Source organism: Camelus bactrianus, chromosome 22 (genome assembly GCF_048773025.1).
Source record: "Camelus bactrianus isolate YW-2024 breed Bactrian camel chromosome 22, ASM4877302v1, whole genome shotgun sequence".
NCBI lineage: Eukaryota > Metazoa > Chordata > Mammalia > Artiodactyla > Camelidae > Camelus > Camelus bactrianus.
The window spans coordinates 21,718,768-21,734,187 of NC_133560.1; the positions used below are offsets into that span (position 1 = coordinate 21,718,768).

Genomic DNA, 15,420 nt, shown 5'->3' on the forward strand with positions numbered 1-15,420 from the left:
AGTAAATACCCAAGAATGGAGTCACTGGGTCATATGGCCGTTCTATCTTTAATTCTTTGGGAAACCTCCGCACTGCTTTCCACAGTGGCTGCATCAATTTACATCCCCACCAGCAGTGCGAGCAGGCATGGCCCCAATCTCTGCCTCTGTCTTCACGTGGCCTTCTCCTCTCTGCGTTTGCTCCTTTTCTGGTTCATGTCTCCCTCTGTTTCCCTCTTATAAGGGCACTTGTGATTACACTTTGGGTCCAGTTAATCACTTTTTTCCCCCTATGAGGTAACAGTCACAGGTTCCAGGGATTAAGAGGTGACTACATCTTGGGAGGGGAGGGCCAAATTTTTCTGCCTCCCACATAGAGGTGTTCTCATTATTACCCCAAGTGTATAAAGGGGAAAATTGAGGCATGGAGAGGTTAAGCAACTTACACAAGGTCACACAGCCAGTTAAGAGGCAGGAATCTGACCCCAAAAGTTTGATTCCAATCGCCAGTGAAGAGCAAGGACACTGGAGGGAGACAGTTCATTTTGTCCCTGTTGTTGGAGTGTCCTAATGTGGTGCCTGGGGCAGCGGTGACAACACCCTGTGCCTTGGTTTGTGGGTGGGTGGAATGGGGCAGGGCCAGGACCAGGGGCAAGTGCTCCACTGACCACGGGTGCAAAATTTAAGGTGGTGCCAACAAACTCAACTGTCAAGATAAATACTATCTTACAATGTAATTTTTTTTAAATCAAAATGAACGCCCCTCAAGTCCATTTTGAACAAAATGTCAGTCTTTTAAACAAAAACAAGGTCTGAAATGGCACCATGCCCAGGCATCCTGGAGCCTGAGGCAACAGGAGAAATCAGGAATGCAGATCTGCTCTCAGGAGCTGGCTGAAAGTGCTGGAATGAGGCGAGAGTGCGTGGTTGCTCCGCTCCGCCATCTGGCGGCAACATTCATTCCTACACCTCCTCCTTGAGCTGGGCAGCCCTAGGTTGTCAATCAAGGGATAAAGCAAAGAACCTACTGTGATTTGCACGTTTACATCTTCCCTTAAACTGGGCAGTTGTGCCCAACACTGTTTTCCTGGGAAATCACTCCCTTCGAGCTTTAAAACTCCTGGGGAGCGTGAATGCACGAGGAAGGTGTAACTGATCATAGGCACCCCCATCTTTCACTGGGGCGGGATCCTAGACACACTTTAACTCTGTCCCACATTTCCAGATGAGGGAAGCAAAGGCTCAGTGCAGAAATGGCTCATCCAACACCGTTCTTGTCAACAACATCAGCGCTGTCACGTGACAGTAACAGGTTCCTTGGATGGCGACAGGCTGTGCATGAACTGACTTGCAAATCTTTCCCAGCAGCCCTGGGTAGGAGGGTCAGCTAGCAGCCCTGTTTTGCAGATGGGAGAACTGAGGGCTGTAAGGTGGCAATGGGGGTGGGGTAGGGGTGGGGATGGTAAGGGACTTGAGAAGTCACACTGCTGGTAAACGGCAGAGCCCAGGTTTGAACCAACATGATGAGGCTTAAAGTCCATGCTCATGGACTGGTTTATGTGGTAGGGGTGAACATTTGGCCAGGAGCAGGTAGATGACATCCCTCCCCTTCTGGAGTTCAGAGTTCAGTGGAACAGACAAATGATGCAGAAGAAAGCCAGCAGAAATAATAATGAAGAGTTAAGCTAGATGGAAGCAGCGTGCAGTGATGGGATGTGCAGGGGCTGGTGGCGGCCGGGGCTGTCCAGCTTCAGTGGTGGCCAGACAGGCTTCTCTGACAAAGTAGCATTTGGCAGCTCTGACAGAGCTGCGGAAGGCATCTCGGAATTAAGCACCTTCATAAAAACCCTCAAATCATAACCAGCTGGGAAATGCATGATAAAAACCATCCTGACCACTTCACACTCATTAGGATGGCCATTATTCTTTTTTTATTCAGGAAATAAGAAGTGTTGGCAAGGATATAGAGAAACTGGAACCCTTGTGCTCTGTTAGTGGGAATGTAAAATGGTGCAGCCATTATGGGAAATGGTCTGGCAGTTCTTCACAAATTAAACACTGAATGACCGAATGATTTAGCAATTCCACATCTGGGTATATATCCAAAAGAACTGAAAGCAGGGTCTCAAAAAAATCAGTGTATACCCACGTTCACAGCAGCATCATTCCTTATTAGCAAAAGGGAGAGACAACCCAAGTGTGTATTGACTGGTGAATGGATGAGCCAAATGTGATTCATCCACACAATGGAATACTATTCAGTCTTAGAAAGGAAGGAGACTCTGACCCAGGTGACAACATGGATGAACGTTGAGGACATTATGCTGAGTGAAATAAGCCAGCCACAAAAGGACAAATACTGCACGATTCCACTTATAATGAGGTCCCTAGAGCAGACAAATTCATAGAGACAGAAAGATGGTGGGTGCCAGGGGCTGGGGGAGGGGGAATAAGGAATTAGAATTTAATGAGGACAGAGTTTCAGTTTGACAAGATGAAAAAGATCTGGAGATGGATGTGGTGATGGTCGCACAACAACATGAATGTACTAAATGCCCTTGAACTGTGCAATTCAAACAGTTGATTTTATATTACGTGTGTTTTGCCAGTTTTTAAAAACAAAAACAAGCAAACCAAATACCATCCTGGACAGAGTATTAACGGAAGACTCAGAGACTCTTCTAGCTCTAGGGCAGAGGGTGGGTCAAACCCAGCTCAACGACTTGCCCTGAGAACTAAGAATGGTTGAATCAATGTTTGTCATTGGTGCGATGACCGGAAATAACTTTGAACCCCAGCTGAGCAAAATGTTATCCCCCAGAACAAGAATTCCCTTCTTCTTTCTCATGAGTCGACCCAACTTACAAAAGAGTTGTGCTCAGTTATTAGCAGTCTATTTTGAATTTCATCAATAAAAAAGAGATCTGTGGGAACATGTTTTCTTCCTGGTTATATTAAGTGGCGACATAATTTCCTTGATTTTGTCTGAAATACCTGCCATCTACCCCTTCTAGAATAAGATGTTGAGCTGGGGCGAGGGTGGGCACTGCCTTGGTAGTTTTCACTCCTAAGCACTCCCAGCTTCAATTCAGAATTCTAGAGGCTGGAGCTGGAGGAAATCCCTCAGGTGTAGACAGGAAAGATGTGTGAGTTAATGCAAATCCAGGTGGCGCCTCAGTGAGGAGAGTGGCCTCCTAGAAGGTGCAGAGTGGACCACTCCCCACCACCCCTGCCAGGCCGGTTGGACTCACCCATGCCTCGGAGCTCCACGGCCGGGCGGCACAGCTGGAGGGCTTCCCGGACCAGGCCAACCTCAGGACAGTCCATGTGAGGGGCACACAGGTCAAAGTCATCCAACAGGCCCTCAATGCCCCCGGAGATGCCTCGGCAGGAAATCCAGTTCATGCTGCCTGTGGGGAGAAGGGGGCGCTGTGGGGAACACGCATCTCCCATTCCTCCCTGGGGTTCTCACTCTTGGCACTGCTAACTTTTGGGGCCGGATCATACTCTGAGGGGGGTGAGAGGGAGCATCTGTGCACTATAGGGTGTTGATCAGTGTCCCTGGCCTCCACTCACTCAATGCCAGTGGCATCCCCCAGCCAGGATAATCAAAAACACAAACATTGCCAAGTGTCCCTTGGGAAGCAGAATCACCCCTGGTTGAGAATCACAGGAATGAATAGATGGATGGATGGATGGATGGAGAGATAGATAGGTAGGTAGATAGACAGATAGATAGATAGATAGACAGATAGATAGATAGAAATGGTAGATAAACAGAGAGAGATTATAGACTGATAGACAAATGGATGGATGGATGGATAGATATAAAATGAAAGAAAGATAGATGGTAAATAGAAGTGATAAATATGATAGGTGAGATTTTTATATTTATATACACATATAGAGAGAGATGATAGATCATAGATAGATGTGGATAGATAGGGAGATAGACAGACAGACAGACAGACACAGTAGGTAAACAGAGAGAGATGGTAGATGATAGATTGACAGATAGGCAGACACTGGGTCTCTCTCATTCTAAGGTAGAGTTTCTCACCCTCTGTACTATCTGCTAGCACTCGGTCCAGCAGCACCTCTCCCCCAATCATGACAACCGAAATATCTCCAGATATCACCAAGTGTCCCCCAGAGTGGGGGTGGGTGATGGTGGCGCAGAACCGCCCTCGGTGAGAACCAGTGCCTTAAAAAGAGCTGAGGATTTTGACCTTCGACCTTCCCCGTTGTCAGGCTCCGGAAGGTGGGAGCACGGCAGAGGGTCAGGGACCCGCTCAACCCACTCCAAGACTGGGATGGCCCTTACCCAGCACCTCCTGCTTCAGCTCCTCTATGCGGCCCGAGTGGAGCAGGTGATAGGGTAACTCCTTCAGCTTCCGCAGGTTTGCAACCGTGTCTGAGAACCACAGGGGCTGAGGGGCCACCTGCAGAGGAGGAGGGGGCTGGCAGCCAGGCCACTAGGACACAAGCTTATTCATTTGCTCCACTAACATGGGCCGGGCACCAGGTGATGCTGGAGGGGACAGGGATACAATTCTAGACAGAGATGCCTCCCCCCAACAGGCTAGGCTGGAAAGGTGGAGCTTGGGGCCAAGGGAATCCAAGGGGCATTGAAGCTGGGTCTCGCAGGATAAGTAGGACCTGGTCTGGTGAAACGTGTCAGAAACAATGGCATTTCAGAGCAAGAGAACACCACGTGCAAAGGCCCGGAGGGAGGACACTGGTGTCAGGAGGAATGGGAGCATGAATTAAAACTCTGATGGGAAGTGCGAGGTTATAGCTTGGTGGTAGAGCACGTGCTTAGCATGTACACGGTCCTGGGTTCAATCCCCAGCACCTCCATTAAAATAAATAAATAAATAAACCAAATTACCTCCCCCGCAAAATAAAAGCAAACAAACAATAAATAAAATATTTTTAAAAAAATCTCTGGGACCTTGGGAATATGCTTCTGAATGTCATGATTTTGTTTTCTCTGGAAAGTTGAGGAGGGGATGGAGTTGTATATCCCTCATCTGCAGCTCCCCACACCCCAAATAATTCTCAGGGGCTGAGGGGACATCTCACCCTCCATGGGAAGAGAAGAGAAGATCGGAAGGGTGTCTAGGGTGGAAATGAGGGAAGGAAGGAGACGTGTGGTCCTAGCCAGGCCGTCCCTGCCTTGTGGGCCCAGCAGCGTGGAGGCTGCGAGTGGGGACCAGGGGTCTTGAACACCTCACCTTGCGGTCCAGGTTCAGGGGCTTTTCCACGAGCGGCAGGGTGATGAGTTTCTTGGTGCCCTGGCTCCAGGCCCCTGAGAAGAAGTCGGCTAAAACTCCATGATACTTGGCTTTCTCGGGCCCGGACAGGTAGCGCTCTCTGACCACCTCAGCCAGCTGTCTGCAGACAGGGGACATTGGCTGATGGATCTGGGGCGCCAGATGAGCTCAGAGGTGGTCACTGGCCTTCCAGGAGGTGGTTCCCAAATGCAAGTCCATCCTAAATCACCTTCCAGATGCTCGCTGGCTCAGCTGACCACAGGTACGATTTTTTTACCTACCATTTCTCCCTAAATTGGCCCATCTTTCTTTTTTTTCTTAAATAAATGTACTTTAAAAAGGGACACTTGGAACTTATTTACAAAACAGAAACAGACTCACAGACATAGAGAACAAACTTACAGTTACCAGGGGGGAAAGAGGGTAGGGAAGGATAAATTGGGAGTTTGGAATTTGAAGACACTAACTACTATTTATAAAATAGATAAACACCAAGGCCCTACTGTATAGCACAGGGAACTATATTCAATACCTTGGAATAGCCTATAATGAAAAAGAATATGAAAAGGAATATATATATATGTATAACTGAATCACCATGCTGTATGCCAGAAATCAACACATTGTAAACTGATGATACTTCAATTAAAAAAAGTTTTTAAGAAATATTTGAGTTCCTCAATAATTTAAACATAAAATAAGTTACTGTATGAGCCAGCAATTTCACTCCTGGGCACATACCCCCGAATAACTGAAAAATAGGTGTTCAAACAAAAACTTGTCTTCGCACATTCACAGCAGCACTCGTCATAACCACCAAAAGGTAGAAACAACCCACGGGTCCATCAGCGGATGCACGGATGAATAAAATGTGGTCCATCCCTACAGCAGAATAGTATTCACCCATAGAAAGGAGTGAAGCACTAATACATCCCATAATGTGGATGAACCACAAGAACGTTATGCTGAGTGAAATAAGCCAGACACAAAAGATCACATCGTGCGTGATTCCATTTATATTGAAATGTCTGGAACAGGTAAATCCATAAAGAAAGCAGATTGGTGGTTGCCAGGGGCTGGGAGAGGGAGGATGGGGAGTGACAGCTAACAGGGCTGGGGTTTCCTCTTAGGGTGATGGAAACGCTCCGGAAATAGAGGTGATGGTTGTACAACACTGTGTATGTGCTAAATGCCAGTGATTGTTCACTTTCAAATGATGAATTTTATATTATGTCAATTTCTCCTTAATTTAAGAAAACAAGTTAACTGTGTTAGAGCGGGAGGTGTAGAGACGCTTGAATGCTGGACTTGATTCCCTGGGAATGGGGAGCAAAGAAGGATCTGGAGCAAAGAGAAGGCCAGGCAGTGAGTCCTTGCTCTTGCATCTCACCCAGGATCATCAACCTGCTCCACCCACCTGTAGGCGATGGCCAGGAGTGTGAAGCCATCCACCGGCCGTCTGGCCAAGCAGTTACCCAGATCCCGACGCAGCCTCACCCACAGCAGGGGTGGGAACCGCAGCAGCTCTTTGCTGGGCGGGGTCCAGTCCTGATACACAGTCTGCAGGACCTCATCATCCAAGGACAGCACGTCCTTCAGCTCCGCCTCCGAGAGCCCGTGCCTGAGGGGAGGAGGGATGGGCATTGGAACACACCTGTGTCCCCTGGATTTGGAGGATGCAGAAGCTGAAGGAGGGACAGACATGGCAGGCTCTGTGGCGTCTTGTACATCGGTCACCAAAGGGTTCACAGTGGGGATCGGTATATGGACAATGCCCATGCCCAGCTGGTACCAACACCCGGTTACCACCGTACCCATCAAGTAAGATATTTCCTGGTCTTTCCTTCTCACACACACCTACAGAACCCTGAACCATCCCCTCCTGCATCTCGGATGAGTCAGGCAGCACAGGAAGGGAGAGGGGAGGTAACTTAGGGAAATAATACAGAAACCAACAGTGCCCACCCCATGTTTTCTTACCTGAGAAAGGAAATAGCTTTAAATAGAATGAGCAACTGAAGTTTTGGTGCTGGACTGAGAGAGCTCCCTTGTCCATTCTGCCATGTGAGGTTTCAGTGGAAAATGACTGTCTTTGAATCAGGAAGCAGGCTCTCACCATGCACCAAATACGCTGGTGCCTTAATCTTAGACTTCCCAGCCTCCAGAACTGTGAGTAGATTGTTCAGAAATCCAACCAGTCTTAGGGCATTTTTGTTATAGCAGCCCACATGGACTAGACAGAGGTGTAGCCATACAGTGAATATTATTTGACCATAAAAAGGAACAAAGTACTGGTACCCACTTCAACGTGGATAAACCTTGAAAACATCATGCTAGGTGAAAGAAACCAGGCACAAAAGACCACATTGTATGATCACATTTACATGACTGTCCAGAGCAGGATCCATAGAGACAGAAAGTAGATTCATGGTTGCCAGGGGCGGGGGGAGGAGGTATGGGGAGTGACTACTAATGGGGATGGGGTCTCCTTTCAGGAACGATGGAAATGTTCTGGAACTAGATAGAGGTGATCGTGGTACCACACTGTGAATGTACTAATGCCACTGGATTGTAGCATGTTAACATTTTAATTTTACCTCAGTTAAATCATCTCACTCTGCTAAATGCAATGAGGAATCCTGAATTGGCTCCAGGACCAGAAAAATGACATTGGTGGAAAAATTGGTGAAATCCAAGTCAAGTCTGGAGTCAAGTTCATAGTCACATACCAACGTTAAAGTCCTGGTTTTGACAGCAATGCTATGGTTATGTTGGATGTTAACCCGAGGGAAAAATTGGGGGAAGGATCTAGAAGAACTCTATATGATCTTTGCATCGCCTCTGTAAATCCAAAATTATTCCTAAATAAAGGTTTATTTAAAAAAAATTCTCATTCTTGCCTCCTGGGAGAAGGAATTTGATGAGGGATGAACACAGAGGCATGGAGACAAATCAGGGGCTGGGGCATTTGTTAAGGTGGAGAGGGGGATGACCTGGAACAAGGTGAGGTAGGTGGAAATGGAAAGAATGGTTAGTTCTGGGTGTTTTAGAGGCAGAGCCAAGAGGACTTGCTGACTATGGAGGGAGGTGGGATGTGGAAGGAGAGGAAACGAGAATGATTCCTGGTTATGCAGAAGGTGATTACATTACTAAACGGGAAACCATGGATGGGAGTAGGTTTGGGGGTCAAGAACCTTTGCTAGACACATGCTACCATCATGCTTGGGAGAAATGCGCCCTCTCAGGTGCTGGCAACTACAAACCTGCTTTTTTGTCTCCTTGGGTTTACCAATTCTGGACATTTCACATAAGTGGGATCATGTCATACCATCTGCGCTCAACACTGACAACCATGCCTGGGCACGTGCCTCAACCCAGTCTGTCCAGGCTTCAATAGCAGGAGTCTACAATAGGGGGCAGGAGACCCAAAAGGGACATAAGAGCAGGTGAAGACCTGTGAACAATCCTGGGGGAAGGGTGGCGCCATTTTTCTGTCCTCCCCAAAGCTGCTCACTGCAATCTTAGAACCTGCCCCTCTTTGCACCTTCTCATCTAAGTTTGCAGCTGAATCTCCAACCCAGCTGGAGGGAGGCAGGGCAGAGAGCATTCCTCCATTTGTCAGATGGGGAAACTGGGGTTTCTATATTCATGTCCCTGAACGGCCAAGAGAAGAGGAATTCAACTTCGTCCCTGCTCTTGAAGATTTTGTGTCTCATCAAGTCTAGATCTATGATGTCCAATACAGTGGACACCAGCCACACATGGGCACTTAAACTCATTAAAATGAATAAAATTTAAAATCTAGTTTCTGGGTTGCATAAGCTCCTTTCAAGGGTTCAATTGCCACATGTGACTCATGGTTACTGTGTTGGACAGCGAACACAGAGCATCGTCCTCACTGTCAATGTTCTATTGGATGGAACTGGAAGATTCTCTCTGTTGGAGAGACTGGAAGATGTATCCACAGTCACAGCCAAACCACTAAGTTGAGAGCCTTTCTCTGCCCCCAAAGACATCTCCTTAACAATGTGGACCCAAGGGAGGCACCTCACCGGCTCACCACATAAGACCCACCTTGCCTGTATTGCAGACCTGCATTTGATCCTGGCTGAGGGATCATGGCCAGTGAGGTACCTTCACAAGCATGATCTCATTACTGCTTCCAGCAGCCGTAGAGAACGGATGCTCTTCCAGTCATTCCCTCTGTAAAGAGGGGGACTGGCGAGGCCACAATGCGTCCCTGGCACAGCATTTCTCAGCCTCCCGCTGTTGACAATAAGGGTGGGATGGCTCTTTGTCATGAGGACTGTCCTGTACTTTGTAGAATGTATAGCAGCATCCCTGGTCTCCACTCACTAGGTGTCAGTAACATGATAGGGACACGACAGATAGACAGATATGATAAATGATGGTATATAGACAGATGTAGGGGGTGTAGCTCAGTGGTAGAGCATGTGCTTAGCATGAATGAGGTCCTGGGTTCAACCCTCAGCACCTCCATTAAAATAAATAAATAAATAAATAAATAAATAAATAAATAAATAAATAAACAAACAAACAAACAAACAAACAAACAAACTTAATTCGTCCTCTGCCCCCCTCCCAGGAAAAAGATAGGTGTAGATAGGTGGATGGGTGGATGGACAGACAGATATAATAGATTATAGATAGATATGACAGATTATAGGTAAATGTAGATAGATAAATAGCTGAATGGATGGATAAATAGATATTATGATAGATGACAGAGAGACAGGGAGACAGAGAGAGAGACAGCCAGACGGGGTCTCTGTCACGCTACGGCAGGGTTTCTCATCCTCAGTGCCACTGACATTTGGGGCTGCATCATCCTCTGGCGGGGGCTGGGAGGGCATCTTGTGCACTGCAGGGTGTTGAGCAGGGTCCCTGGTCTCCACCCACTAGATCCCAGCAGCCCCCCATCCCCTAGTCATGACAATCAAAATGTCTCCATTGTTCAGTGTTCACCTGGGGGGGCACAGAATGTCCCTGGGTAAGAACACTGGTCTAGAAGAACTCAGATCTGCCCCGAGAGCCAGGTGCTCAAGCATCACTCTAGGCTAACTCCATGTGTAAACATAACATATTTTCATGGAAGAAGAGGCACCGAAATCACTCACCCTTCATAAATCACCTCCCTTGCCAGCCCTGGAGGACAAGTGGTTCTCCACCCCAGGGGACTCCTGGCTTTACTAACTGAACCAGACATGCAGCCAAGAAGGCCAACTGATGTCTATATCCCTAGATTTTGCAACCAGGACTCAAGAAGGAGCCAGCACGATGGTACCAGATCTCCGAAATGGGAACTCATGATGCCAGCAGAAGCTCATGGCAGGCAGGCTACACTTACAGAGGAGAAAGGAAGAGTCTGGAACAGAAGATGACGTGTAGAGAGGACCCAGAAGGACAGGGGATGAGAAACCTCCCCTGATTCTGCAGCTTTCCAGTTCCCATGGCAACCCCACTTTCCATGTAGACTTCATCAGTTTGGCCTGATGGCCCACTCTCTTATTCTGGAGCATTCCTCGGTCTGTCTTTGAGCTCCCTGTAGAGTCCAGGCCAGTCCCCCACTCTGGGGGCATCAGTCACAAAATCTGGGGTGCAACATGACATCTGAGGTATGTCCTCTGGAGCTGGCTAAGGTGTTCGTCCTCCCATCCTGCATTCCTTGGGCTTCCCCCATGGTTTTGGCATAAACCCTTATTCCTTACAAGATAGCATAAGTGGGTTTCTTTTCTTGACAAACAAAAAGACCCCCTCACTGGGCTGATCGCTGCCTCTTTGACTGTTTTGTGGCAAAAGACAAAGGTCTTAAAGAGAAAACTGCCCCCTAAACTAAGAAGAAGCAAAACTGCATTGTCTGGCATTTCTGAGGATGGGCTTGAGTATCTTCTGACAGCCATTTGCATTAAGGCAAAGCTTCGTTGCTTGGTGTGCCTGCTAATTGGCTCCATCCCACCCTCCTGGGGGATGCTGGGTGTGTCTGATGAACACACTCCTCTCTCCTGCTCATTATTTCTGACTCACCTTCCACACCTGGCATCTCTGACCATCATGACCCAGGTTTATTGGAGTTTGAAGCCCTGAGACTTTCCCTGAGCTGGAGAAACCACATTTATTATTTTTTTTAATTTTGTTTTTTATTGAAATGTAGTTGATGTACAATGTTAATGTCGGGTGTACAGCAAGGTGATTCAGTTATGAGGAGCAACTGCATTTAAATATTCATTCCTTTACACAAATGAATTTATTTACAAAACAGAAACACACTCACAGAGAAAACAAAATTATGGTTACCAGAGGGGAAAGGGGGTGGGAAGGGATAAATTGGGAGTTTGAGGTTTGTAGATACTAACTACTATATATAAAATAGATCAACAAGCAAGTTTCTTCTGTAGGCAGGGAACTATATTCAATATCTTGTGTAAGCTATATGAAAAAGAATATGAAAACAAATGTATGTATGTATATGTATGACTAAAACATTATGCTGTACACCAGAAATTGACACAACATTGTAAACTGACTATACTTCAATAAAAAAGAAAAGAAAAAATAAAAATAATAGATATTCATTCCTTTAAATTATATAAACACATTGGAATCGGATTTTTCCTCTTTACTTTTTGCTGAATCTCATGCTACAAAGCCTGAAATTGAATGTAGGCCCATGCTTGTGGTCAATTCTTCAGAGAAATTTGCTTTACTTCTTTTTATTTTTTTGCAGGGGGGTAATTAGGTTTATTTATTTTTAATGGAAGTACTGGGGATTGAACCGAGGACCTCATACATGCTAAGCACGCATTCTACCACTGAGATATATCCTCCCCCTTAGAGAAATTTGCTTTAAAACGATTTTTCTGACATCTCCCCACACTTTGCTTATTAATTACAAAGGGGAACGTTGCAAATTTACAGTAGGAAAAAAAATCCGTGCCCAGGAATGTCCAAACATCACCTAGGTTTAACCTGAACGTCAACACGAGGAGACAGACCAACCCAGATGGAGCAACAATGTACCAATTCCCCTCCACCCCAAGTGTGGTCCCTGGACCAGAAGCATCAGCACCGCCAGGGAGCTTGGGAGAAATACAAGACCTGAGGCTTCAACCCCAGACCTGCTGAATCAAAGTCTTGATTCAAAACCAAGACCTGAGATGTGCATACCCATGGAGGGTTAAGGAGTGCTCAGCTCCAAAACAGCTGGCTTGGACTCTTCAAAGGGACAAAGGCAGATGGTAGAATGTTCCAGATTAAAGGATGCCAAAGAGACTTGACAACTCAATGCAACATGTGATCCTGATTGGGGCCAAGGAGAGGGGACAGTTATAAAGGATACTTTTGAGACCACTGGCAAATTTTGACTATAAACTGTGTATTAAATAATATTATTGCATCTATGATACATTTCCTGAGTTTTATCATTGTCCTGTGGTGATGCGGTGTTCTGATTGTCCTTGTTCTCGGGATATATGTGAAGTACTTAAGGGTAAAGCGGAGTGGTGCCTATGATCAACTCTCAAATGGTTCAGGGAAGAATTACATGTGTGTGCATGTGTGTACATAGAGACATGATAGATAGATGGGAAAAAAGAAAGAGAGAGAGAGAAAAGAGATGGAGAGAGAGGAAAAGAGAAAGCTAATATGGCAAATTGGTGATTTCAGGGGGAGGGTGTATGGTAGTATTTCCCAACTGGGACCTATTCTGCCTGCAGGGGACACTTGGCAATATCCTGAGATACTTTTGTTGTCCCAGCTCGGGGCTACTACGAGCATCTGGTGGGTAGAAGCCTGGGATTCTGATCAACGTCCTACAGTGCACAAGACGGCCCCGCCCACTGCAAAAACTGACCTGGCCCCAAATGTCAATAACACCAAGGCTAAGAAACTGATATATAAGCGCTCTTCATGTTATTTTTGCACTCTGGGAGTTCTTCTAGTCTATCACTTGAAAGCATTTCTAAGTAAAACGCTTGCCAAACAAATATCCTAGACAAATGCATAGAGACAGAAAGCAGATTAGTGATTGCCAAGGGCTGGGGGAGGGGGAGTGATGGTTAGGGGAAAGGGTGTCCTGGTGGGGTGAGGAATTGTTCTGGAGATGGCTCGTGGTAGCGCCACACTGTGGATGTTCTAAATGCTGAACTGTCCACTTTAAAAGAGAGAACTTGATGATATGAATTGTACTGGGTTGCATAGTGTTCCCCCAAATTCATGCCCATGGGAAACCTGAGAATATGATCTTATTTGAAAGCAGTCTTTGGGGAAGTAGTCAAGTGAAGATGAGGTCATACTGGATGGAACAGAGCCCTAATCCCACGAGTGATGTCCTTCCAAGAAGAGGAAAATTCAGATAGAGAGAAGGTCACAAGATGATAGAGGCAGAAATTGGAGAGATGTGTCTACAAGCCAAGGGATGTGGAGGGTGGCCGGCAACACCAGAAGCTACGAGAAAATTCTAGAATGGATTCTCCTCTAGAGCTGTCAGAAGGAGCATAGCTCTGCAGACAACTTGATTTCAGACTTTGGCCTCCAGAACTGTAAGAGAATAAATTTCCATTGTTCTAAACCACCCAGCTTGTGGCTTGTTATGACAGCCCTTCGAGAAGAGTGCATGCATTCTATCTCAATGACCAAAAGGTGAAAATAACAGAGACTCACCGGGAAGACATGATGTAGCCCAGCACATGGGCCACCAGGAGCTGCCCGTGTGTCTGCTCCAGGCGGGCACACAGTTGGTGCATTGCTTCCTTAGCGGTGGAGGCTAGTGGGGCGGGCACGGTGAAGGAGGCCCATTTTCGGGCCTCCTCGAAAGCCAGCCTCAGCCGCCCCGGGTGCCCACACTCTGGGAGGCTGGCCCAGAGCAGGTCCCTCTGCATGGGGCTCAGTGTCCTCCTCGAGGCTGCCAGCAGGAGCTGGATCATCTCTTGCCCTTGGTTTCCGGAGAGGGGTCTCACCTCCCAGTAGGCCCCTGGGTCCGTAAGCACCTGCCGCATCGTGTCTAAAACCCCCCGCTGTCCTGAGCAGGCTGAGAGGATGAGGTGGACCCTCGGGGGGCACTTGGGAGGCAGCCAGGGGACCCTCCGAGCACGGTGGACAGAGTCCACCTCATCCACTGAGTCCAGCAGGATCACAAGGGACTCGAAGTTTCGGCAGGAGACGGTGTGGAGGAGGGTGTGGAAAAATTGGACCACCCTGGTGTGGGCCTCCAGGACCTGGGCAGGGGGCAGGGGCAGCCCATAGGCCAGGCACACCTGGAAGCAGATGCTCTGAAGCAGGCCGCGGGCATTGGAGCTCATCTGTGACGTCCCCAGAAGCCGCAGCATGGTCACCGTCTTGCGCCCGAGCAGCACCGGCATTTGCTCAGCCAACTTGCACATCAGAGCCGTCTTTCCGATGCCTGGGGGTCCAAAAATCACCAGAGGCGGGTGAGGATGGCTGTTGCTCTCCCGGAGCCACTGCCCCAGCTGGGCCAGGAGCTCCTGGCGCCCACAGAAGGTCCGGGTGGCCTCGGCACTCAGCCCCAGGTGGTGGCGGATCTCCTGGTAGAGCCACGCCAACTCCTGCCTGCCCGCCTCTAGCTCCCGGAGGCACTCGAGGACCTGATGGTTAGCTCTGGCCACAAACTGCTCCCCAAGCTCCTTCAGGTACCGGGCATGAGCCTTGTTTTTGGGGTTCACCAGGTCTCGACTCCATGCCAGGTGGTGGGCCTTGAGAACTCCAGGCTGCATGTCGGTGATGCGCCCCTTAAGGCTGCAGAGAAGGTTCTGGGCATCCATGTCCAGGCAACCGTCTGCGAGCCGGTCCACCATCTTGAGGGCACAGTCTTCCAGGATGTGTTTGTTGAGGTCTTGGATCTCTCTCAGGAAGACGGTCACCCCCTGGTCCCTGTCTGTCGAGCTCAGCAGTCCCCGTTCAATTTCCCACTCAATGACTGCAAAGGTGGAAGAGATGGGAAGAGAGTGTGGTCAGCTTTACGTCATCAGCTGGCTCGAACAAGGACCCTTAGGAGACACATTCCTGGGATGGGAACATTGGTTCTCAAGCTTAACGTGTGCCAGAGTTACCTGGCATAACCGTAGACAACATGCAAACGAATGCGCTCGAGTGCGTTCCAATAAAACTTTATGTACAAAAACAAGCCGTG

The 15,420-nt window shown here is 47.9% G+C and overlaps 1 protein-coding gene across 1 annotated transcript in view; it reads right to left on the reverse strand.

Annotated features, from left to right (window-relative positions):
* Positions 1–15,420, reverse strand: part of NWD1 (NACHT and WD repeat domain containing 1) — a 65,206-nt gene that overhangs the window by 33,248 nt on the left and 16,538 nt on the right. The window contains 5 exon segments of the mRNA XM_010972105.3: positions 3,231–3,389; positions 4,304–4,421; positions 5,217–5,376; positions 6,673–6,876; positions 13,935–15,207. Of these exon segments, the coding sequence (XP_010970407.3) occupies positions 3,231–3,389; positions 4,304–4,421; positions 5,217–5,376; positions 6,673–6,876; positions 13,935–15,207 (1,914 nt within the window).